The 27,503-nt window shown below is 37.8% G+C and overlaps 2 protein-coding genes across 10 annotated transcripts in view; both read left to right on the top strand.

The window, feature by feature from the left end:
* Positions 1-27,503, top strand: part of LOC129727165 (uncharacterized) — a 57,200-nt gene that overhangs the window by 25,400 nt on the left and 4,297 nt on the right. The window lies entirely within an intron of this gene.
* Positions 9,009-9,616, top strand: LOC129727172 (larval cuticle protein LCP-17-like). Its single transcript, XM_055684706.1, has one exon. It carries the CDS (start codon positions 9,080-9,082, stop codon positions 9,461-9,463), a length of 384 nt encoding a protein of 127 aa, XP_055540681.1. The 5' UTR covers positions 9,009-9,079; the 3' UTR covers positions 9,464-9,616.

Raw genomic sequence — 27,503 nt, 5'->3', positions numbered from 1 at the left:
TTGACCAATTAAACTACGGGGGCGGTGGTACTGTTCCACAATTTATATGCGTATCGCATTCCACTGCCGACTTATTCTTTTGCTCATCCCTAACTACACACTCTGCTGTGCCAGCGTTATTTATACGACTTAAAGGAATGACTCATGACACACAGAAGAGTCAGCTGACGCTTTGCAGTTCGCTTCCCCTGCTGCACACATTGTCTGCCCTAATGAACTTGAATGTTAACGGGTAAAAGCCGTTAAAAAATTGAAATTAGTTCGAATCAATATGTTTGTTTATTATATTTAGAAGTATGATAGACCTGAAAGTTTTTGGTAGTGACTAGTTTCCCGAAGTCCCGGAGTAAGATTCTTGTGAGATTTTTTCTGCCTAATTAGAGAGAATTTTCCTATAATCTGAAAGTGGAATTTTATCAGACACTGGCTGGTTTTCTATTTCTTCTGAGTGTTTACTTTGGTTTCATCATGTTTTGCTAGGAAATAAACCGAGGTAACGATAAGCTAATTATCAGTTACAGAGCCTGAAAAAGTCATTTCCAATATGCCCTGACGACTCTGCTGATATTTGTCTGATTTTTGCTTGCGTAGAAGAGAGGAGTAGATGGGAACAACCTTGAAAATCTGTGTCATCGCCAATTAACAATTTCGAGTTTCAGTGGCGCTGTGATCCGTCTTCAATTGAAAAACATTTGTTTCATTTTCTTGCTTTGATTTTGAAAGCTGAAGAGCTTGAAAAAGAAAATAGGATTTTCAATTGAAAGTGAAGATTAACAGCATCACTATCGCCTGACGATTGTCATTGACTTTCATAAAGTACTTTACGCATATAGAGAGAAGGGAGAATTAAGAACATCGTGAAAATCATGGTATGAAACGGGGGACGCCAAACCAGTTTTACAACTCTAAGTGCCATGTAGCCAGTGAAAAACAGCAACAAAAATTTTCAAAATATTAATCGGAGCTTGCGTGATGGATTTTTTGGCCATTGCCATTCCAGCTGCGTTTTGCAGTGGAAGAAAACTATCATCGAATGGCATGATGCGGTGAATGTGGTACTAATTTCAAATGACACACTGATGAAGAGGAAATTGTCATAAGACGACATCCATACATTACGTAACGCAAAAATTTTTGGACCTCCACCCCCCCATATGTAATGAAATGTAACGCCAACACCAACACCCCATAAAAATTACCTAACGCTGTAGAAGAATTTACTTAATAAAAATGCTCGCTTTTGGAAAGTCTCTCCAGACTTTTTTTGTTACGTAACGCTGATCTTACCTCCCTCCATCCCCGATGTAACAAATAGTAACGCTCAAGGATACCCCCCCTCCCTTATATGAGCGTTACGTAACTTATGTATGCCGCCTAATATGCGTCAAAATTTCCGTCAATTGAGACCAGAGCCTGACAAAGTCATTTTCAATTGACAATTATCAGGTTATAGTGACGCTTTGACCCGTCGCTTCGAATTGAAAAGCTTTTGTATCATTTTCGAGCTTTGCTCTTGCTTTGATTTTAACAACTGATATGCTGATACAAATGCTTTTCAATTGAAAGCGGAGATTATCACCACCACTCTCACATGACAATTCTCAATTGAAAATGACAATGAGCGCTGACGGAGACTACTTCACGCATATATAGGAAAGAGGAAGGAAATATTGATCGGAGCTTGCGTGACGTTTTTATTGGATGCCATTGCACAGTGTTTTATTTTGCTGATTTCTTGCGCAAAATTAATAGCGTTTTCAAATTTGATTTTGGTGATATACTTTATTCGGAACAGTCTCTCTGTATTTTATAGTGCTTCTTTTAAAATGTACGATTTAGTGATATGGGTGATATGGGAAATTTATTTTTTCAGGGTAGTGAGACAGACAGCTAGTTTCTTCGAAATAGTTGTGGCAAATGGTTTTACTAGCAACTTTGTCGAAGGTGTCGGATTTCTATCTCTTATGTTAAAAAAGATATAGTAAATTTTATATGCAAAGTTCACTCAAATCATAATTTTAAAAATAACTTTTTTCCTGGATTTTTCACATATTTTATACCTTCTACAAAATTATTAGCCAAACAGAAATACACATTTTTACTGGACATTTGATCTAGCTATGGTTCAAAATAAAAAAGTTATTTATTCATTAACGGTTTTTCAAGGGTAAGTTTAACTTCAAATTGCTCAGCCGTACGCAAAAATACGCAGATAACTTTTTGATGTTCTGAAAGCATGTCTATTCTTCTTCCAAAAGAATATAAAATCATTTGTCTAATAGAGTCTTTTCGATTGTTTCAATAAAAAAAATCTTTTGCATGGAAATTCTAACTTTATAACTTTGTTATTTCTAAATATAGCGTTTTACAATCTTCAGCAAAAATATAAATCCAATAAAATCTCATAATTTTTTAGAAGGTCATAAAAATATCATCATGAGAAAGAGTTATAATGAAAAATATGAATTTTTAGTCACAGTTAATTGTTTTCTTTGCTGTCTTCTTCATCGATTGTTTCAAATTTCCTTGTAGAGTTTATAAAGCTTCTGGAATCCTTATGAGCGGCTGTTGTAATGAAGGTATGGATAAACTGTTGATAATTTTTAAAAAATTCTCGGTTGAGTCGCGGGAGAAAAGAGACAAACAAAGTTTAAATAGCTCGAAAAAATTGGAGAAAAAAATTTCGAGCGTCTTAGCAGAATCGCTTCATAGAAAAATTCAGTTAGTTTCTATTTCTACTCTTATATTTCGTATTTATTTTTAATACGATTTTCAATTCACTTTAGATGACGTCATGTGCTGAACTTTGACCGAAAATTCATATTTTTATTTCTATATTTCCCATGATTTTCTATATTTTTATGACCTTTCAGAAAATTACGCGATTTTATTGGATTCATATTTTTGCTGAAGATTGTAAAACGCTATGTTTAGAAATAACAAAGTTATTTGATAAAGTTAGAATTTTCATACAAAAGATTTTTTTCATTGAAACAATCGAAAAGACTTTATTGAACAAATGATTTTATATTTTTTGAAAGTAGAATAGACGCGCTTTCAGAACTTCAAAAAGTTATTTGCGTATTTTTGCGTACGGCTGAGTAATTTCAAAAGAAGCTAACCATTGAAAACCCGTTAATGGTTGATTAACTTTTTTATTTTTGATCATAGCTAGATCAAATGTTCAGCAAAAATGTCTATTTCTGTTTGGCTAATAGTTTTGTAGAAGGTATAAAATATGTAGAAAAATCCAGGAAAAAAGTTATATTTAAAAATATGATTTTAGTGAACTTTGCATATAAAACTTTTTATATCTTTTTAACATAAGAGATAGAAATCTGACACCTTCGACAAAGTTACTAGTAAAACTATCTGCCACAACTTTTTCGGAGACACTAGCTGTCTATCTCACTGTCCTGAAAAAATAAATGTTTCATATCACTTCTAGGTGAATTAATCACTAAATTGTATATTCTAAAAGAAGCACGATAAAATACATAGAAACTGTTCCGAATAAAGTATGTCACTAAAATCAAATTTAAAGACGCTATTAATTTTGCGCACGAAATCAGCAAAATAAAACACTGTGCATTGCCGTTCTAACTACAGCTTGCGGTATTAGAAAACTATCATCAAACCACGCGATGCGGTGCTAACTTCAGTTGAGACGATGAAAGAAGGGATAGAGTCTCTGTCGCCGTCACTCTCTCCGTCAATTGAAATAGTTATCAGTTTCTTTTGAAATGATCCGATGAACAACAGACGGGAGAGAGAGAAAGAAGTGATTCGATAACAGTAGTCGAAAGGAATCAAGTGAAAAAGAAAATGTTCGAATCGAAATGACAACGCGAGATATTCACTTCCATTGTTTTGTTTCGAAAATGTAGAGCCCTGATTGAGACAGTCATCAATTTCATTTGAAATGAACCGATGAACACCAGACGATGAAGAAATTCGTCATCGAATCTGTTTGATAGCAAAACTGTTCATCTTGATTCGATAACAGTAGCAGAAAGCAGATATGCTAGATGTTTTAAAAATGTCTGCAACTTCTCATGATACGAAAAACTTTCGCTCGCGCATGCATGCATGCACACATTTTGAAAAAGTTTGCTTTAATATAACAATACTTTGGCAAAAATCTACAGGAACATTGAAAAACTGCAAATATCTGCGAGTCAATAAAAACCTTCACACAGACTCTAAAAATCCGCGTTTTGCAGACGAATCTACACATCTGGTATCTCTGGCCGAAAGGAATCAACTGAAAATGAAACTGTTCGAATCGAAATAACGGAGTCATTAGTTTCATTGTTCATTTGTTCATTGTTCATTGATTCTGTAATTGTTCATTGTTTGTAATTTGTTCATTGATTCTGTAATTGGAATAACTACTCAACAAAATGGCCACCCTAAGGATTGGTTGCCCATCATCAACGATCAGTTTATCAGTGTTACCAAAAAATCCAGTATTTTGTTTATGTTGACTGGGTGAAGATGGGAACTGCGATAATATTTTCTTTGTAATATAAGAGAGGATACCGATAACTCTACTTGTGTTCACAAAACAAATTTTGCAGGTGTGTAGATTCACCTGTAATATTTGTTTTTCTTGAGATTTTTTCGATTTCTATCGATCTTACTTACCTTACCAATCAGACGAGAGCCGTGGTGGCTCGTGCTGTATCAAGAATTTGTCGCCATGTTGCTCGGTTTCGGGCTGTGTTTCGCCAGTTCCCCAGGCGTCTCATCACCCGCAAGTCTCCTTCGATCTGGTCGAGCCATCGTGCACGCTGCGCCCCTCTGTTTCTGGTGCCGGTAGGGTTGCTGAAGAGAAGTGATTTCACAGGGTTGCCGTCCGGCATCCTTACGACGTGACCGCAACCTATTGACTTTCGCCAGGTGTGCAATGGGATTCTCTCCAAGCAGCGCGTGCAGTTCGTGGTTCATGCGCCGTCGCCATTCCCCGTCGTCCGTCTGTACTCCACCGTAGATAGTCCGCAGTACCTTCCGTTCGAAAACTCCAAGAGCGTTAAGGTCCTCCGCGAGAAGCGTTGTTGTCTCGATCCCGTAGAGGACTACCGGTCTTATCAGAGTTTTGTACAGCGTCATCTTCGTGCGTCGTCGCAAAGCCCAGAAGCTGAACAGACCTTGGGAAAATTGTGCCCCTCGTGTCGATGCCCGATGCCAAGGGCGATGTTAAACAGCAAACAGGAAAGTCCATCACCTTGTATCAACCCTCTGAACGATTCAAAGAGACTCGAGAGTATCCCCGAAACACGCACGTATCACATCACTTGCGCCATGGTGGCTCTGATCAATCGAGTCAGTTTATCCGGAAATCCGTTGTTGTGCATGATCTGCCATAGCTGTTCTCGATCGACTGTATCATAGGCCGCCGTGAAGTCAATGAAGATGTGATGTGTGGGCACGTTGTACTCGCGACATTTCTGTAAGATCTGTCGGATTGAGAAGATCTGGTCCGTGGTGGCACGGGCTCCCATGATGGGACAGACGACTCCCTCCATCCACTCGTCTGGCAGTTTTTCCTCCTCCCAAATCCTGGAAATGACCCAGCTCAGCGCTCTAGCCAGCGCCTCTCTTCCATGTTTCAAGAGCTCGCTCGGCAGTCCGTCTTTGCCTGCGACTTTATTGTTTTTCAGCTTCCCGATCTCACAAAGAACTTCATGAACATCGGGGACTGGTACTCGGTCATCCGCTGCTGGTGCTTCTAGGTCAGTTCCTGCTCCGCTTCTATTTACTGTTTCGCCATTCAGGTGTCCATCGAAGTACTCCTTCCACCTGTCGACCACCTCGCTGGCATCCGTGAGAAGGTTCCCATCCGCGTCGTTGCACATGTCGGCTTGCGGCATATAGCCTCTGCGGGACTGGTTTACCTTCCCATAGAATTTCCGCGTTTCGCTGTCACGGTACATCTGCTCCAGCTCCTCATGTTCACGATCCTCTTGCTGGCGCTACTTTCGTCTGAGAATCGTCTTCAAGAGGCAATGCGCCCAGCCCCTCCGTTGTGGGTAACACCGCTTCAAGCTGTTGCGCGTATCCGCAGCCTGGGAGTTCCGGAGCTGCTTAATGTTGAGCCGCGGGGTTCGGCGGTGTCGCGCGTGGTATACGGTCGACGGTTTTGAGCGCAATGATACCGCAACTAGGTGGTGGTTTCTATCGATCACTAGGAGATAATTTCTCTGAAGTTTTTGGTCTATCCTTGCGCGTCTATGCTCCAGCCTATGTTCATCTGTCTTTCGTAAGATTGCAAAGCTTTTCTCTCACCTTATCCATTTCAAATACAGTTGAAACGGACCCAAATGACGGCAAGTTAAAAGGTCCCTAAACTAGATAATAATAATAATAAATACAGTTGAAGATGCGCATTAATGCATCATCTACTGAAAATGTTAGCTGAGCGTTTTTTTTTTTTCATTAGGTTCTGCTTAAGGCCAAACGGTATTGAAGCCACAAATAGCCGATTTCGAGCTACAACTTCGAATTTTCAGAAGCAAAAGACTAGGGGAAAAATGTACTGAGCGATGACAGTTTTTTGACGACATCCCAAAGCGTAACTCTATGACAGTAGTGGTATTGGCAAAATAAAGACAGCCAACAGATAAAATATATTGGGACTATAACGTTGCCGTCTAGTTCCCTATACACGAATGTGTTTTTTCTTTACTGTTCACCTTATTCCCATGTCGACGAGAGCATGTATGGTTGTATATAACATTCGATATGCGACACACACATCCTTCAGTGCACAGCCGCTCTATTGCCCAGTTTGCTCTTCTTTGCCAAAGGCTGTCGGTAAGGTGCCGAGCAGTCCTTACGCTTCTTCTTCCCACAGCCTATTTTAACAGCCGCCTCACGACATCCATCATAGGTAAATAAATAAACATTGTTAACGCGATCTCAATGTGACTATCGGACTGCCAGCGCGGATAGGCATAACGAACAAACAGCAAGAACAGTGAAAAATGACTGTACCATTGGGATACCTGCACAAGACTCAGAAATTGATAACGCGTTCTTTGTGAAAACGCTGCACGGTGCTCCCACAGACCGTTATTATAAAAAATGCACTAAAAAACCTGAATACACCATTCGATTCGTTATGACGTCCTGAATCTATGGTCAAAATTTCAAAATCATCGTATGGTACATTTTTGAATAATCCCCTTTTAAAGGTCGTAAAGTACAAAAACCTAATATCAAACGACAAAATACGCAGAGCACGTTTTCAACCATCATTTTATGAAATAACTTCCATAAAGTTTCGACACATTCCAAGTATTATATTTCAAGACATTTACAATTGGTGGAAAGATTTATTTGAAAATCTCACAGTGCACTGTAATCGAAACTCGAAAAATCGTATTCGTTTAAGATTTGACTGAGAAAAATTTATTCAATGTACTCAATGTCTCCAGCAAAATTGTTTCATAGAACAAGGCCTTATTTTTGGCGTTTTCGATTTTTCGATTCTGTTTAAATATACCACATGAGCTGAGAAGTTTTTGGCGTGAAACAGAGATGGCATTGCAAACCAAAAACCTTCAAGATTCAAAAATTCATGACATGTCATTAACTCGTTCTCAAGTTATAACTCTCCCAGTAAAGCTAGTTTTGTTTTTTTTGTTACCTTTGGAAAAAGTTATTTTTGTATCAATTAATTGATGGGATGAATTACTATTCAGGCAAAGTATGCGCTTCGTGTTATGGAACATCTGCTATCCAGCTAATTCAACTTTTGAGTATTGGTATGCTCAATTTCGAGGTAGTCGTACCCCTATCACCGATGCACTACGCACATCTGAAAGTAACGCATTAGTCATATCATTCATAAATGTTTACACTTGAAGTTGTGCGTCCGATGAGTATCGCGATTCTAAACAATTGACCAAAAATCTGACATTAATTACGCACAATAGAAAACAATTCTTGCAACGATTTGTTACAATAGACCGAACATGGATATACCACTACACACCTGTGCCCAATCGGCAGCTGACAGATTAGTTGCCTGATGAACGATGCTCGAAGCATTCAAAAGCGTATCATAAGCATTCTTTTCCAAATTCGCAAGACATAATATTGATCGACTTCCTTGAACATGTTAGAACAATTAATAAACAATTTCATAGAACATTATTGGATCGATTGGACATTGGCATCAAGGCGAAATGGTCGCATACGAGGAAGAAAAGAATGCTTCTTCACCAAGGCAACGTTTCCACTTATTCTGTTTGCGATACAACTGGTAAATCGAAGGCATTATTAGTACAAACTGTTTGCAGTATTCACCAGATTGAGCCCTATTTCCTGTTTGTCCGATTGAAAGGCTCTCTTTCAAGCAGTTCCACTCGAATGAAGAGATAGAGTTTAAAACAAACGACAATTTTAAAGAACTTGACGGACTACTAAATAGGTTTTGAAATGTTAGAAGACGGCTAAACTTTTCTGTCCATTTAGTATATTTAGTATCAAATCAAGTAAAAACTATACGAAACTTTTATCTTGTGTTATCTTCATAAAGCAGATCGAACTACATACTAATTTAACTTGTCCTCACAAGTGTTAAAACAACTGCTTTTAAAAAATTCTTCTGGGCAAAACCTCATCGAATAACGCTTCAAATGCACGTACGGTCTGCTTGAAACTGAAGGTGAAAATTATCGTTTACTATCTGCAGCATCCATAATCAACAAGCATCTACCGCGATCAGTGACATAATTGAATTTCACACAAACTAACGAACGGTTTACATAACTTGCAAGTTAAACAGTCAATTCGGTCATACCGTAATTATCACCCACCAAATGCACAGTGCAACGGTGCAAATTTGTTATGAGGTCACGGTGTGAAGCACCGCACCTTGACGAAAGAAGGTGCAAAATGATGGCCAAGTTCACTCTCACTTGCTCAAAATCGGCGAAAATATTTACAATAGTTTGGTATTGACACACTGTCGGTTGACTATAAAAGCAAAATAATCTAAAGTATTCGACATAGTCTTCGGGCAATTCTTCCAACGATCATTTCTTGAGGCATTTTAGAAGTTGACTCAAAAATGAACTCACTCCATTTGGCACTATTCGTAACGCTGCTTGCAGTTTCCTTTGCTGCTCCACAGGGATCTCCTTCTTCTTTATCAGCCGACGCGCAAGCTCCAATAGTTAGTTCGAATTCCGATATTCAACCGGACGGAAGCTTCCAGTATAACTACGAAACCGGAAACGGAATCAAAGCCCAGAACCAGGGATCTGTTAAGAGCGTGCAAGTGACCAAACCCGACGGAAGTGGAACCGAAAATGCACAAGCCATTGTGCAAACTGGCAGCTACTCCTACCAGGCACCTGATGGAACGAACATAGAGGTGAAATACACGGCGGACGAGAATGGTTTCCACCCAGAAGGAGACCATCTTCCGGTGGCATCGACTGGTCGTAAATAAACTTTGCTGGCTTCTAATTCAAATATAAATACGGTCCGAAAATTAGCTGAAGTTTGAAGTTAAATTAATAAATTTCTATAAAGCAGCTTTTCGTCGGAGAACAAGATTATTCTTTTTTCCTTCTTCAATAAAAAAGCAATTTTTCCAATTTGATTTTCGATTTGACTAATTTGATCACGTTTTTACCTCCTCCTGAGTTGGTGCCACCACAGCTTGGTCGTCGCACATAATTCTCATCCTATTCCTGTTTTGCTCACCTTGCTCCTCACCGTTCCATAGCGTCTGAAAGTGCTCCTTCCACCCTAAGAGAAGAGTGGCCAAGTGGCTTCTTTCTCTTCTTCTTTGCTATGAAACATATCCCCGGTTGAACATTATTTTCGTCTGCCTTACGCAAAATCCAGTGCAACCCGAGAAATTTATTTATTCGATATTTTTATTTTTATCTAACAAAAAACACAACAATGAAAATTAGATTACAAAAAATATATAAAACAATACAACAAAACTTCGTCTCTATTTATATCATCATACTACCACTGCCAAACTTTTTTTTCTTGTTTTTCTCACTTCTCCGGACTTTTTCTAGAAAGCACAATGAAAAATATTCGGCGAAACACTTAACTCCTGTTGCAAAATCAAGGGGAAAATTGCTTGTTTATGAAGAAATGCTTGATTTCACGTTACCATGAACAACTAAATAAACAACATAATAATAAAAAGAAATACCTTCACTACATATGCGACTATTGCGAGAGATTTTCAAATTTGGAATATCTTTTTCAGATTTTACGCATATTTTTAGCCACTGTCGATAAGGTTCTGCATCTTTGAGAAATCGATAAAAATTAATGACCAAAGGATTGGCACTTCATTCAAATTCTTTTTTGCTTTTATTTGTCGCAACCAAAACAAAATTGTGTCCACAATATTTCACTTTTACTTACTCAATGATTGGGTCAAACACCAGCTGTTTAGCAACACGGCAAGCTGAACCCTTTTGGAATATTGTCACACACGCGTGCTGTCAAAATCAGCCAATCACGTTTGGTGCAAAAAACCTGGAGCAAACCGAGGTATCATCTTGGCCACTCTTCTCTTAGCTTCCACCTAGCTGCAACCGTCCTTGTCATTACATGTCATCGGCACAGGGAAATTCCTGCTTCTGGCTCTATTGACTGTTCTATAGAAGCTCCGCACGTCGGTTCTAGTAAAGTTATCTTCTATGCTGGCGAGCATCTGCTCTTGTACTCGGGCTTCTGCCGACGGTGGACTCTAGCCAGTGAGTATGCGGCTCCTGTCACGGTTCTTCTCGTCCGTCACTCTTTGGCACTCAGCCGTTACGCTCTCTTCTACGCGTTGTTCCTAATCAGCCTATACACCAGAGATACGCCGAGACACTCACCGTTAAGGCAACTGTCAACATCAAAACGGGCGACCTCTATAATTTTGCATTGCCGTTATCCGTTTTGATGTTGACAGATGCCTTAACGGTGAGTGTCTTGTCATTTCTCTAATACACAGGTTTCCTAGTTGTACCTACCTCCTCTCTCGCAGACGTTTCAATGGCACCGTGAATACTACTTCACAACCTATTTATGTCTTCCACTCGTTCCTCCTGTTGTTCTGCGATCCGTTGATCCAGCTCTCTGGTGTACCTTTCTGCCACGTCATCAGTTTTCAACCGCTGTATGCTGAAACGCATCGTCCTTTCTGTGCGAGATTTCAGCACGTTCGACAATCATGCGCGGATCTTACAAACGATGATATAATAATCAAAGACAATGTTTGGTTCCCGAAAAGATCTACCATCAGTAACATCGGAAAAATGCCGACCGTCAATCAGTGCGTAATCGATCTGGGACAGGCTTTTCCATTTGGATGCTTCCAGGTGTGTTTACGAATATTTAAATGTGGAAAATAGGGGCTGCATATGGCCATTGCCAGGGCTGAAAGTGGTCAAACTGGTCAGAAAAAGTGACTTTAGTGACCAAAATTCCGAAAAAAGTGACCAAAAAGTGACTTCAAAGCTCGAAAAAAGTGACCAAAAAGTGACTTAAAAACTTGAAAAAGTGACCAGGCTTTTTCTGATTGTCTTGCATGAATCGTTCAAAAGGGAACAGTTTTTTCCAAAACATAATGTGAGAGATTTTTCAAAAAATTAAAATAAATATTTGCATAACAGAACATTACGCTAAAATGTGAAAAATGTTGATAAACCGATAAAGCTAAGAGCGGTGATGATAATTCAACAATTCAGGAGGCCTCTCAGTATAAAAAAGCAGAGATAAAAGACACTATAGAGCATTTCCAATTTAAAACAAAGAGAATCGAATCCAACTTGAAGCATAGAGGAAGAAGCTGTTTTTGCTTTCCCAATTGAAAATTTAAAAAATATCCGCTAAAGCGCATACTGTTTTATACTATTTCCGATGAGTTACTTATTGTTTTATTAGGAAAAATATTTTTTCCTTACCAATGAACACCTTCCAGATTTTCTTATGTTTTCTAAAGACCCTAACCCTGTAAAACATTGAATAGGGAAATTACAAAGCTAACACTTGCATAAACTTGCACATACAACCGACTCTCCAAGCTACAGCCGATCGATTAGGGTGCCAATGGAATGTATAGGAACAAAATGAGCTTCGAATTTTGTTGGCGGTAGGGCGCAGAAATTTCGTTTTCTCAAATAAAAAATTGCAATGCAAATTTTCGTTCGATCGTACTTCGGCCAGTGGTTTCACTCAAGGAATTGTCGAAATCGATTGTTTTATGCGAAATGTTCTAAAAATGCTTAAACATCGAAATCTGGTACTATCTTAAAAAATGTTTAAAAAAAAATCAATACTGTTTTTTTTTCATCGGTCAAAAAATAAACCTTTGATCACTACCCAATCCAATTGAGCTGAAATTTTGCATCCAAAGGTGAGAACATGAAACTTTAAGCCCTACCGCTAAACGAAACTCAAAAAACTATATTTTTTTCAGACATTCCATTGGCCCCAACTGAAAAATTCCAAGAAAGTCAATTTTTTTAAAAAACCTAAATTAATCCACCTAGTGGTGCAGAAACCTTTGTTCTACTAACTATAATTGTATACTTATTAAGGCCAGTAAATCATAAATCGTATAGCAACGTAAATCCAATTTCAATTATGAAAAAAATGAATTCAAAAGATAATTTTCAGAAGGTGAACCAAAGACGATCTTTGAACTATAGCTTGACGTGGTTTTCGCAAATATTATGGATGTTATCACTGGAGTATATGAGTCTTATTTTTTCAATCGAGAACCAACTTTAAATGCTGGATAGAAGCAACATATTTTTTTTTAAATAAACAGAAACAGTAAACAGTAAATAGTAATAGATAACAAAGATGCTGATTTCATTCTAGAACAGCAAATATGTATGTTAGTTCGAGGCAGTTCGAATTTTCTAATTCCCCATAATCCAGGTTTGAATACCACATTCGCATTATTTTCAGAAATCGCAGGACCTAGAATTATGAATCAGCATCAAGTCTTTTTTACAAATTGAAGCAAACTTCTACTAACCTCAGATCAGCATTACAAAGAAAAAAATAGAACCATTGACGAAAGTTGTCAATTCAATTCTATCTCAAATGCATAATCTGAAAATGAAGGTTTTCGCGACATTTGAGAGATTTGGATTTTCGGAGTGTAGACGAGAACATTATTCTTTTCGAAGGCCTAGGCTGTACGATAACAATTACTCTAAAAATAAATGAAGTGGCAAACAATGTAAATTGTTTGAAATTTCAGAAAAATCAATTGTTTCTAATAAATACGCGTTATAATCAGTTCAAAACCGATTTATTTTAAAAAATCAATTACATCAGCATTGATAATTAGTTGACCGTTACCGGCGATGCTCGGGATAGATTCAAAATTAAGAATCACCTTTTTATATTTCTCTGCCCCATTAGCGCAACTCACGTCAGAAATATTACGTCACATTTCACCTCTTATAGTTCCATCGTCATTTTAAATGTAACATCAATATTATTAAAACGCACAGAACTGAAATACTCATATTCAGTTTAATTTTGCGATTAAGGCTATTCTAACTACAGAAACTGGAAGTCGCCATTTTGGACTTTAAAAAGACGTCTGGGGTTTCTCTTTTGAAAGTATTTGAATTATTGGCCAAATACCACTTAAGGCTATGTTCCTGACACCGGAAACGTCATCTTGGAGTTCAAAATTACTATTGGGAATAATTTCTGGCCTCTGGGCATAATCCTGTTTCTGAAAATCCTAAGATTGGATTGTATTTGACCACCTTGGGATGTTCGCCAGAAACCGGAAATTACCATCACAAAATTGAAAATGGCAGCTGTAGTTGATATGGGATGACCATTTTGGGTTGTTTTGTTATTATTATTTTTAAGTTTAGGTCTAATAATCTGCAAGATCAACCACGATTGCTATAATGTTTGTAGTTACGTATTTGATGAAAATAGCTTCATGTGTCTGACATTGGCGGCACACATTTATTTGTCATATATTATACCGTTCCAGCTGAAACTCAAAAACAATGACTTGCAACATTAGATTTTTTTACCTTATGAAAAACCACATGAATTCGAAAATCCGCGTAAAAAAATCTTGAAAAAACGGCGAAGAAATAACCTGATCGGTGCGTATATATTCAAAAACATCACATCGCGGGCACATTTGAATTGAACGTATTGATGTGATTGAAATTTATCAATTTTGGGGCTACTAACCTTCATGATTTTACATGTCTACGTAGTTTTAAGAACAATATCTCATTTTTTATTTATTTACCAGATTGAGTTTTTTGCAATATATTTCCATATTCTCTTCATTTGCCAGATATCCTCAAATTCCATTCCTAAGCATTATCTAACATTTTAATGTAAAAAAGCACGCGAAATTCAAAGCAAAAGCCATCGCTTTGAATTTTGTGTTAGAGGCGAATTACGCATTAAATTTCATCATTATAAATGTTTTATGTAGTGAATAATATCTCAATTTTTAGAAATCAGGTACCTGTTGTTTCTCTTCAAATGTCTTTTCTAAACATCAACAAACACTTATTGAAAAAAAATCACATATTATCGCTTTGAATTTTGATTTAGAGGTAAATTGAGCATTAAAAGTCATTTATCACAAAACTACGTGAAACATGCGTGTACCATATTTCTCCTCAAATATCCCTCCGAACATTTTAATGTAGAAAAAAAACCCATATCATCTTCATATCTATGAACTTTGATTTTAAGGAAAATTGAGCATAAAAAGATATGATTTTGCATGATAAGCTAAGTAAAGAAAAGAAAATACCATAACATTTCCACAAATGTCTATCCGAAACAATAACAACCATTTTATTATAGAAAAAAAAACCATATCATCGCTTCAGATTTTGATTTAGAGGTGAATCAAGCACGAAAAGTCATGGTTTTTCATGTTTTTCGAAGTCTTGTGAATTATATTTTTAGTAATGAAATACCTATTATTTCTCCTCAAATGTCTCGTTTGAATATCAATATGAAAGAAAAAAACACATGCCATCGCTTTGAATTTCGAATTATAGGGTGAACATTGAAGGTTGAACGAAAAAAAGTCAGGTTTCATTTATTTTTTACATTATGTGAAGGATCTCACAGCTTTCATTATTAAGAAACCCTAAATGTTTCACAAATATATTGCTTCGAACTCTACGAATATTTTATTGCAATAAAACGTACATGTAACCGCTTACTTTCTAGATTTAGAACGATTTAAAACGACGGTGCTTATTGTGCACCTCATAAACGGCGAAAATAACATCAATAAAATCTGCGTTACGTAAATCTATTTCTATATAGTGGATAAAAATAATTAATCATGAACCATCCTATAAATGAAGCGCTCTAATCCAATACTTCGCTATCAAAATAATCAAAATAAAGCAACCTGCACATCGCCGTTGTTGCATCGCACACAATGAGGTTTGAATCGCACAGCCCCGCCACCACGTTTTACGTTATGTGAATGGTATCATAATTTTTATTATTAAGAAACCCTAAATGTTTCATAAATATATTGCTTCGAACTCTACAAATATTTTCTTGCAATAAAACGTACATGACACCGCATACTTTCTTGATTTAAAACGATTTAAAATGATGGTGCTTATTGTGCACCTCAGTAACGGCGGGAATAATATCAATGGAATCTGCGTTACGTAAATCCATTTGTATATAGTGGATAAAAATAATAAATCATGCACTATCCTAAAATAATTGTGATTGCCATTGTGATCTCTTTGCGGCAGGAGAAGTTTGGTTGTGTTTGTTTTGACCAAGTCCGCATGCCAGCCGCACCGGACTTGCTTCAAAACAAACACAACTAAACTTCCCTCTCGCTCGCGACGCACGAAGACGAATGAACCCCTAGGAGCGAATGAACCCTGGTCCGACATCTCCGACATTTTTGTTGCATTTGAGCACGACATCGGACCGATGTTGAGCGAAATGTCGACCCGTTGTTGGACCGATCTATCGGAGAATCGGACGCGAATTGGTCCGACATCGGCCCGACAATTCTTACTGGGTAGTCAACTGTTGTATTTGTCATCTCCGAGTGACCAAGGCACCAACATTTTATTACGTATTGAGAGGATACAATTTTAGTCATGAACTGTGCACTTCATGATGTGCACAACTCAAGATGAAAAAACAATCAGCTCAAAACGTGTTAAAATCTGCTAAAACCATGAATTGGTATTAAACTGAATAAATGCTGTTATTCCCTTCCAGCTGGTCTTGAGATACGATGCTGGCCTAACAAGCCAGTCGTAGTAGATTCGAGTCCCGGTTCGGGTGAGAATGTTAGTTTCAGCAGGATCGTTGCGCTAGCCCTGAAATAGTCCTGTACACTAAAACAGCTGGCTGCGATGTCTATGTAAAATAAACAGAAGGTCGAGTTCCAATACGGAATGTAGCGCCAAGGCTTTGCTTTGCTTCAAATGCTGTTATTATTTCATTTGAAAACATAATAAATTACAATTACTGGCTACAAGATAATTGTACTGCAACCTTGCAGTTGACTTGAAAATTTTCCGCCCGGGTGTTACCCAGCGTTTTGCCACTGATTGACATGAATATCTCAGTAATTGCAATCAAATCCTCCATTTAAAATAAATTCACTCTCTAAGCTCGATAATTTTCTAAGTACAAAGTCGATTTTTTTCAAAACCAAACATTACAGACGAAAACCGACTTTCCGAAGTAAAACAAATTCATGAGAGTGTCGGAATAGATTTTTTTATGCTAAATGCCTTGCATTAAAATAATAAAATTAATAAAATGTCTGAGTTTTACCTTTGTTATACTAAACAAAGGTTATAAAATCGGTCGAAAAACGCAAAATAGATCCAAGGTCTGGAGGGCCGAATCGTATATACTATTCGACTCAGCTCGACGAACTAAGCAATGTCTGTTCGTGTGTATGTGTGTGTGTGTGTGTGTGTGTGTGTGTGTGTGTATGTATGTTGTCTGTATGTATGTGCCGCAAAAAACTAACGCACCTTTCTTACAGAACGCAATATCCGATTTTGATGATCTTATACGCAAACGAAAGCTACTGTTCTCCCCCAGAATGCTACCGGGTGGATTTTTGATTAGTGGCTTAGATTTTGAATTATTGATCCAAGAGTATTTTTTATTTTAGATATTTAACTTTCAAGGCAAAATGAATGGCATGGAGGGCCATGTGTTGTATACCAATCGACTCAGATCGACGAACTGAACAATTTCTGTATGTATGTGGATGTGTGCCTGTATGTACAGATGTGTAAATATGTTGTTCATACGTGTGGTATATCAAAATCGAACAAAATAAAATAACAAAAAAAACACCCTTTTTACAGTACGCATCTTCCGATTTTGATGTTCGCATGCTCAAATGAAAGTCCCGGAGCTCTTTGAAACTCAAACTGAGTGCGATTTTTTATTGGTTGCTTGAACTGTAGAACTTTGACCAAAGTATATTTTAGACATGGGATATTTTACTTTCTGGATAATTATCTCTCTCTCCTTGCTTTCCCTTCTTCTCTATCCCTCTTTTTTCGTATCGCTATTTATTTCTCAAAGGAAAGCAACAATCATCGACAACTTTGCATATTTTTTACACTTTTCGTAGTGCGTTTTGACTGGTGTAAATAAATTAATTTTAGAGCAAATTGCAATGCTTACTTAGCTTTTTTTCTTGCTTGCGAAGCTTCCGTCCACACTTTTTTTAAAATATATAATCAATTGTACGTTGAACCCAGATTTGCGAAAAATAGGAAGCTTTTACAGCTTTCGGGGAGCATTGAAGCAAAACCGGATCCCACAGTGTGCAAATGTAACACAATTAGCGATGCAGATATTGCAGATGCAGAAAACATAAAAAAAATCGCTGTTTTGTTTACAATGCTACGTTTTGAACAGCTGGAAAATTTTTCAGTTGAACTTTTATTTGATGTTTAATATTAGGTTCTAAATATACTTTTAACTCGTGACCAAGGATTTAAAAAATTGTGAACATCGAGATGCGATCATTTGAAGTTTGGATGAAACTGAAGCAACTTTACATGGCTATACACTTTTACTAGTGTGCGCAGGTAGAAAGTCACTTATTCCTATGATATGATACACTACGCTCATATAAGATATAAATATTGGTTTCTAATCTAAGACAAAGTGCAAATATGTTATTCCATTTCTCGTTATCGCAGGAAGTTTCATTAAGTCTTTATTTCGAATTTTATCGTACAGCCTAGGCCTTCGAAAAGAATAATGTTCTCGTCTACACTCCGAAAATCCAAATCTCTCAAATGTCGCGAAAACCTTCATTTTCAGATTATGCATTTGAGATAGAATTGAATTGACAACTTTCGTCAATGGTTCTATTTTTTTCTTTGTAATGCTGATCTGAGGTAAGTAGAAGTTTGCTTCAATTCGTAAAAAAGACTTGATGCTGATTAATAATTCTAGGTCCTGCGATTTCTGAAAATAATGCGAATATGGTATTCAAACCTGGATTATGGGGAATTAAAAAATTAGAACTGCCTCGAACTAACATACACATTACATATATTATAAAAGCGTATCATTCACTTCAATGATGATACTGCCAATAATATGAAGAGCGGAGTACAGAAAACACCTGGGCTATATCACAATAGATCAAAAGGTCTCTGGTCGCAGTGATGAGTCCACACAGAGGAAGAAAAAAAAATAAACATACATATTCGCTGTTCTAGTATGAAATCAGCATCTTTGTTATCTATTACTATTTACTGTTTACTGTTTCTGTTTATTTAAAAAAAATATGTTCGAGTGTGTTACATATACTCCAGTGATAACATCCATAATGTTTGCAAAAACCACGTCAAGCTATAGTTCAAAGATCGTCTTTGGTTCACCTTCTGAAAATTATCTTTTGAATTCGTTTTATTCATAACTGAAATTGGATTTACGTTGCTATACGATTTGTGATTTACTGGCCTACTGCCTATAATCGCATACCAGTCCCTCGTGCATTCTTGTCGTTCTTATAAAAAGTTATGGTAAATATCTATCTCATTATATCATGTCGAAAATGTGGGAATAAACCACGCTCAACAGTTAAAATAACTTAAGCACGAAAAATACCTTTACGTGCTGTTTTCTCAACTTGATGAAAATGAAGATGGGACTGATATGCGATTATGGGCAGCCTAATAAGTATACAATTATAGTTAGTATAACAAAGGTTTCTGCACCACTGGGTGAATTAATTTAGGTTTTATTCCATAAAAATGCACTGATTATGGTAATCGCACCCTTTTTTAATTTGTTTCAAAGCGAATTATTGTTTGTTTGTTTTTCATTTCAGGCTAATTATAAATCGCTTGATAAATAAATCACGAAACTATTGTATAAAAATATACGACATTGCGATTCATTTGCAAAGCAAAATTAATGAAAAGACAAAAGTCAGTAGTTTAGAAACAACGTGTCATTTTTATTTTGATAAAAAAAACACTTAAATTAGTATTATATGAAAAACTTATGTTTCTGATAACGACTTGGATATTTTAAAAATTAGTATTGTACATGACGCATGGAGAAGCCTCAACGGTTTTGATTTCAGAGATATCATAGCATATAGTACGTTTTCACGCGAAACAGGTAGCTGACAAAACATTAGCATGAAAAACAAATTTTTGTACATTTCTGAAATTCATATTTGTTTATGCGAAATACTCTTAGTGAACACATTCTTAAACAGACTTGTTATTCTTCTCAATATGTGAAAAGAGCGAAGTTAAAATACAGCGCGCGCTTCTTTTCGAACATGAGTGCTGCATGTAGCAATTTTTTGTACTACACTTCTTTCTTCTACTTTGTGTTTGCTTCTGCCACTCGTGGAAAGACACTAAAAATACTGCAGTGAGCTCTGTAGTGTAGCTATAGTGCGTAATGTCCTTTCGTGTGAGAAATCTAATCTTAGTTTATTATCTCTCAGGAGAGATAATTCAGATTACATCACGATGTTTTTGTAAGCTCCTCAGTTACACACGATTCGCTTCTCTCTTCAGCTGTTTTCACACTGAAAGATATTCTCTTACACGGCAGTGATTCTCTCAGGAGAAACGACAAGCATGTCCTTGAGTGTAGCCGTTCAAAGATTCTCATGAAAACATTTCCTCTACTATATTTTTTTGTTGTCAGAGATCGAATTCTGTTATTCAAACTTTTGAAATCCTTCAGGTACAACAAGAAAACCTTGTAGAATGTAGTATGTGAAATGAAAAGCAGTGAATCAATTGTTTTCTCAAAACGACTACACTTAGGAATAAGAATTTCTGAATTAAATTACATCAATAATCGTTATTTTCAATCAAAACGTTCAAACATTGAACTTTAAAAAATTAATAATTAAGATGTAAAAATTTGTTTTTCACAATATTCCAAAATAGTTTTTCAAACCCGAAACTTGTACCCGTCGGGTTCGGGTTTGAAAATTTTCGAAAGTATCGGGTTCGGGTCGGGCTCGTGTTTGAAAATTTTTGAAGGTGTCGGGTACGGGTCGGGTTCGGGTCTGGTTCGGGTTTGATGGAAAAAAAATTTCGGGTTCGGGTCTGGTTCGGGTTTGATGGAAAAAAATTTTTCGGGTTTGAAAAAAGCCAAACCCGACCATCTCTACTATTTAGTCCTTAATTTGTTTAATCGAAAAATACATCAAATTAAAAATAGTTATAAATAATAAAATAAATAGTGAAAATTGTTGATTCAAAAATCAAACAGTTTCTAACATGCATATATGAATTCATGATTGATTTTTCACTAAAATAACGTTTATTGAAATCATTGGCAATATTCGTTCCCAAATTACAGACCGTACCGGGCTTGGAGCCGAAACAATATCGTACGCTAGCCTGGAGGGCTAATGCGGTCTCGATCAACTAGATTATTAGTTGAGAGAATTCGTTATCGATATTGTTTTTGGCACATTTTGCCTGTTGTAGGATAAGTACAACGATACACCGTGCTCCAGTACTGAGTCGAGAAAATTTCCAGCTCGAAAAGATCCTCGACCTTATCGGGAATCGAACCCGACATCACAACCGTGTGGGAGAGCTAGCCGACCGACATCGCTAACCACAGAACCACGAGGACCATGCTCGTTCCGATTTTCAATCAGACCGGACAAGACCAAGTTCCAGACCTAACTTTTCGTTCCAATATCGAGCACTTTAATACTATTATCATGAATTTCTCAGGAATTGCATTCAAATCCTCTTTTCTCTTAGTGCCAGAAAGTCGGTTATTCTAAAAAAAAAAATTTTTTTTTGAGAGAGAACAGATCTCGACGTATCATGCATATCTAAGATATTTGGCATCAAAAACTTCATTCAGAAAGCAGGGCTGATGAGGGCTGGTCAAGTTGGTAAAAAAGTGACTTTAGTGACTATTTTTCGGAAAAAAGTAACTTTAGTGACTTTTTGATGAAAAAAGTGACTTTTGAGTGACCAGGATGGGGAAATTCCTTCCTCCCTATCTGTACGTTTGCATCTCCGATGACGACTTTTTCGTTAAGTTTTGGGCACTCGTCGTAGTTTCGTTACAGTTTTCATAGAACTCAGGTTTGACGTAATCGGATTTGTCATTTGTCGGTGCGTAGGTATAAATTGAACTGTACACACTTAGTTTCTTTTACCAAACTCAGCAATCTTTTTAACGAGTTCTCAACAGCTGAGCCATCAGCAATCTGTTCAGCAATTTATTTGCTTGACGAGTGCTCGGTAATTTTGCATTCTCGCTGAAACGTCAAACATAGAAGATAGCTCAGTAAAAATTTACGAAGCGTTCATCAAAAATTGCTGCATGAGTCGGTATTTACAAAGCTGACTATTCGTCACGAGTAACCGAGCGTTCTGTAAATTTACAAAGCTGACGATTCGTCACAAATTACCGAGCATTCTGTAAACGTAAAGTTTTTTCATGGTTACGAGAGAAATATGAACCATTGTGAGAGTTGCTATTGCAACTGTTGAATAATTTTATAAAGGAATTTCAGATTGTTTAGATAGATTATACTGGTGATCCCAGCACATTCGAGTAAAAACTTGATACGTTTAATGTTATGATGAATACAGGCTTTTTACTGCAGGCTCCTAGTAAACTGCTCTCCTGTGGTGGAAAAATTTCCATATGCTGACTGAATAGATCGTGTACCTCCACGTCGTTTTCTTGTAGATTGGAAAGTAAGATATCTTTTTTTTTGAAAATCACACGCGAAACACTTTAAAAACTCAGCTTCGGAACTCTTTGAATATTTGAAAATGGCGGACATTCGATGTTTCGTTTTGACAGATGCAGAAAAATTGCCGAACAGTATAGTAAAAAACAACAAGAGTTCAGTTAAACAATTGAAGAGTTTTTTCAGCAACACCTAGGTAGATGCTGATAGATCGTCAAATATTTACTGAACTTTGTGAAAGTGCAGAACATACTTTAGTTTACAGAAAAGGTCAGTAATGTTTTTTGCTGAGCTCGTCAAGTGTCTTTTGCATAACGGTAATTCGGTAAAAACTTCAACCGACATCAGTTATTTTTGAGTAAATTACAAAATGATCAGTATTTTTTCAAATTTACTGAATATGACCGTAATAAATATTACTGAACAATTAAAACGAGAATAAGTGTGTAGTTGAAGAGTTTACCCTTAATCCTTAACACGCATTTATGATCATCTACGGGCTTCCACTGGATGACTCTTGTTTTCTGTTTCCCAGTACTGTAGTCATATGGTTCTTCGAGCAGATGTATGAATTTACAGCACGGAATTTTCTTTTTCCGGAATTAGAAACCTCCTTCATTGTTGCGATTTCAACTCCCTGCCGCTGTAGTTCTTGAGCAAACAAGCCAGCTAGCGTTCATTGAGAGATCGGATGTTCCATGTACCCAATTTCCAATCGTTTACCATTTTCTGTTTCCGTATCCGTAGCCTAGGTCTTTGCCAATTGTTCCGGTCCGTATTTCTAATTTCGTGGTTAGGAGAGATGCTACATGCTACGGTATGCTACATTACCAGCTCCGCGATACCTACATCCTGTTGATTGGTCTGCTATATTAGGTTTTTTTTTATTTCAAATAGATGGAAAATTTTCTGCCAAACACCTGAGTAGTATGGAGTTTGACTCACTAAAAACCCTCCAGCCTCCAGCCTATAATACTCTTTGAACCGACCGCTAGGTATTGCTTCGGAGAGCTGCTTTTATGCTTTGTGCAACCTCCTGGCTCTATCAAGTCTCCTAGCTAAAAAGCTAATTAACCTGCAGACGGCAGTTAGCTAACGCGTGTCGGTGGTCAACCTGTTGCCTGCTTTGCGACGCTAAGACTATTCAAGAGGTGGCTGCACAAACTGCGCCACAGATGTTCGGGTCTTCCAATATCCTCCAAACTAGGTTGTCCGGAGTAGTGTCTGGCCCACTCACTACCATCATATTGCTTCGCACACGCGCAAAGCGAGGTCATACGAAGAAAACATGTTCAGCAGTATCTTCCGCATTCGCGCACTCGAGGCACATGGAGGACTTCGCATGCCCGAATCTGTGTAGATACTGCCTGAAGCAACTATGACCTGACAGGATCTGTGTCAGGTGGAAGTTAACTTCTCCATCCGGATACCACCAGAATGAGTCGGTGCGTCCATCTACTCTTCGCGGAATTGGACCATACCTGCTGCCATCTGATCATCGAGAATGATCTTCTGGTACCTCGTATGCCCCTTGTATCACGTTGGTCAAACCCTTCTTCGTCCTCCCTAATGGCTATGCTGATAGGCATCATGCCGGACAGGACGCAGATTGCGTCGCATGATCCTGTACGAGGCGCACTCGCAACGTTCAAGCACAGCCTGTAGGTACTTTCCAGTTTACCACGATAACTGTTAGTACAGCAAAACAACAATTTCGCACGCTAGCCTGTAGGGCTAATAGCGGTCGGAATCAACTAGATTAGTTGAGAGAATTCGTTATCGATATTAATTTTAGCATATTTCGCATGTTGTAGGATAAGTACAACGATACAGCGTGCCCAAGTACTGAGTCGAGGAAATTTCCAGCTCGAAGGCCTATCGACATCGCTAACCACAGAACCATGGGGACCACGGGGACTGTTAGAACCTAGCGCTTTGGACTGGGCTTTCATACCCAAGCAACATATTATATTACATCTAAGTGTCAGTAAGCATTGTGCGACATATTAGAAAAATCATGGGCGGCCTCTGCAACAAACATCATTACTACTATGTAACCTGAAAAGCGCCAATTTGAAGTCTATATGCAACCAGTCCAGTTGTTACTAATGATGTTTCTGTTCGACCATTAGGTAACATGATTTGTAACATATCGATCGCAGTGATGTATCTGTTTCATCATGAAACTTTTCTTGGTCAAATAAAGTGAAACTGATGATTTTGCTCACGTAAAAAGCACGCGCCCCGAAAATGTTAGGGCATTTAATAACTCAATTACTTTTATTCACCATTATACATACTCGTTTAAAATATTTTTCAATGCCGGAACAAATCATATATCTAAAAGTAGTGTAAATAATAGCAAAAATTATTAGATAATCCCTCTGTTATTGTTGGAAAACATTATTGCAGGATATTTCTATATTTTTTACTCATTTGCTCAAAATAATCGCCATTTTTATCATGTTATTCGAATTTACACTGCCGAGCAATAGAGTGGGTATATCTTTCGTGGAACCAAACACACAAATTTATTAAAGGAAAACCAAAAGAGTAGCGCTAGTAACGAGACAGTTTAATTGAAGCGTAGAGAGAAAACTTTCAGGTTTTTTCAGGGGTTTTTAACGCGGATTTTTCTTCTAGTTTTTCTTACGCGGATTTTATGCTAGTTTTACTTGCGCGGATTTTTGATTATCGCGGTTTTTTACACGAACTTTCGAATTAACGTGATTTTTTACGCGGGTTTTCGAATTAATGCTTTTTCGCGCGGATTTTCGGATTACGCGTTTTTTTCCGCGAGTTTTTGAATCAACGCGTATTTATAAATAACCTAGTTTTTTACCCGGATTTTCGTTTTTAAGAGCTTACGTTTTGAGATAAGGTGTACAGAAACTTTCAGTTGGTAGTAGTATAAGTTTGACGTTCTAGTCGGAAATCACAATTCGGTCACAATTATCTACCGAAACTATTATTAAACTTTAGCAGATTTCTTTGTCACTTGATTATCGTCCGAATTTGTTTCACTGAAACAACGGCATCTCAAATGTTGCCAGTATATTATCCTGTAACAATAGCTTGACAAATCTTGCCACAAAGTAACTTTTTCTGCTCATGCATTCTGTTATATTGTAACGAAGCTGTCGCATAGGGAAACCACGGGCAAGACACATATTTTTTATCTAACGAGATTTAATAATATTCGAAATAATACCAATTAAACCATTCTAATAGCAATAAAGATTATAACTTTTGAAAGATCCAAAACCGCAATAGCCTAAACTCGACACGGCAAAAACTCAGTTTGCTGCTCTTATCAGGGTGGAATAATTTCGATCAATTCTTGAATAAGTAAACGCTCGAAATTATCATAATATAACTGGCATTATTAATTGTTAAACTATCGATAGTTTCATATGATCAATGGTCCGTCTTGCCCTTAGTTTTCCTGTGTTGTGTTTTCATCGCGAAGAGTTTGGAAACGAAGTAGCGATGCTGTTTTATCTGCACAACACAAGTGCAGACACGGATAAGGTAAAAAAACCCTCCCAATTATGACGGTGCGGCGATGCAGGCAAGCTGGGTGGTAAAAAAATTGTTTACTGGCCATCCAACACATGATTAGTTTGGTAAAAAATGACGAATCTGTTGCGGATAAGTAGAGCTGTCCATGTTTTGGTCAGCTAAGCAAGTAAACTTCGAATCCAATCTGCAATGTAACCTTACAAAATATGTTAATTACATACAAGTCGTCGACTAGTGGCAATGTGATAAGTTTTGTGTTATTCCGCATATCAGTTTCATGTAAACATGATTGTAACAAAGGATGATTGATACAAATTACTGTTCGACTTCGGAGTTACACTAAGCACTATGCAACAAAATTGTATTTTGGGGAGTTGCAAAGTCATTTCGCATCATATATGTGACCTTTCCCTCTCTCATGAAGTATTGTTCACAGTAACTGCAGTGAGATCACAATGAGACTTTCTTTTTTGTTGCTTTTTCAAGAAGATGTTAAAAGTGCTGCGTGGGTACCTAAGTATGGACGAAACCACACTGACAGAAAGTTTACGCTTACACTATACACCACTGAGCTCTTCGACATCATTCGAGATAGTGCTGCAATAGCCATTAAAACCCTCTTGCAGGCATAGTTCACGTGACTCTTAAATGTGAGCTTATCGTCAACCAAAACCCCCAAAAGCTTCAAAGTTCGCTTTGAGGTAATGATGCAGTCTTCTACTCTGACCATCGCCTGTTGCACTGATTTGCGGTTATTCACGACCATGACCTCCGTCTTATGATGCGCTAACTCCAGTTTCCTGGAGTAAATCCAGTCTTCGACCTTGCGTATACAGTGCGCGGCCGTTAACTTGACCTCCTCGGTCGACTCACCGTAGACCTCTAGCGTTATGTCGTCTGCAAAGCCGACGATCACAATTCCTGCAGGGAACTTGAGTTTCAACACCCCTTCATAGATGACATTCCACAACACTGGGCCCAGGATAGAACGTTGCGGAACTCCTGCGGTAATTGGGCAGTAAGCCCAATCTCGTCCAGGCACCTCTGCATGACTGCCCGAAAAAGACCGGAGAGCGGTTTTGTCGCCAGCCTGATTGCCAGGTTAGGAATTCTATCCGGTCCTGGTATCTTGCTCACCTTTCGGAAGTTGGCGATCACGATGAGCTCCTCATTTGTAACCCTTACCTCTCCCTGTTTCTAGGGTACTGGAACGCTGGACGTGAGACTCAATCGCTGGAGACCAAGGACTGGGCTAGTGGCGTGGAGAGTCCCCAGATGATACGCTCCAGCATAGCTGGTGGTCGCTCTGCCATTACGATTACGCTGGCCATTACGATCCTGTAGTCGTCTCGTCACCCCACGGGTTCTTATTGGCACTCTTAAGCGCCGATCATGTAGAATCGAATGCTGCGCGGCGCCCAATCCTCTGTTTGTCCCCACATGGGGACACAGTCGCGTTCGATCCTCATTCCCAGTCTGCGAACGACCAAAGTTTCCACCGGGGGTAGTTTCCGCTAAGATCGGCACCTCGTAAAAATATATAAACCGTAAGACAAATATGGAAATAATTACACAGAAATACACTTAAGTCGCTTTTTACGCGGGGAATACATGCCGCGTAAAAAAATACCGCGTAAATTCCGCAATCCGCGTAAAAAAACCTGCGTTAATTCTGCAATCCGAGTGAAGAGAAACCGAAATCCGCGCAAAAAAAAACGCGTAAATTCCGGAATCCGTGTAAAAAAAAGCCACG

This window comes from Wyeomyia smithii, chromosome 3 (assembly GCF_029784165.1).
Source record: "Wyeomyia smithii strain HCP4-BCI-WySm-NY-G18 chromosome 3, ASM2978416v1, whole genome shotgun sequence".
Lineage (NCBI taxonomy): Eukaryota > Metazoa > Arthropoda > Insecta > Diptera > Culicidae > Wyeomyia > Wyeomyia smithii.
Note: the sequence above shows the minus strand (reverse complement) of the source record. Positions and strands in the feature narration are given on the sequence as shown.

Bases quoted from the DNA above. Each gene is read 5' to 3' on its own strand.
- LOC129727172 (XM_055684706.1), top strand. From the start codon at position 9,080: ATGAACTCACTCCATTTGGCACTATTCGTAACGCTGCTTGCAGTTTCC.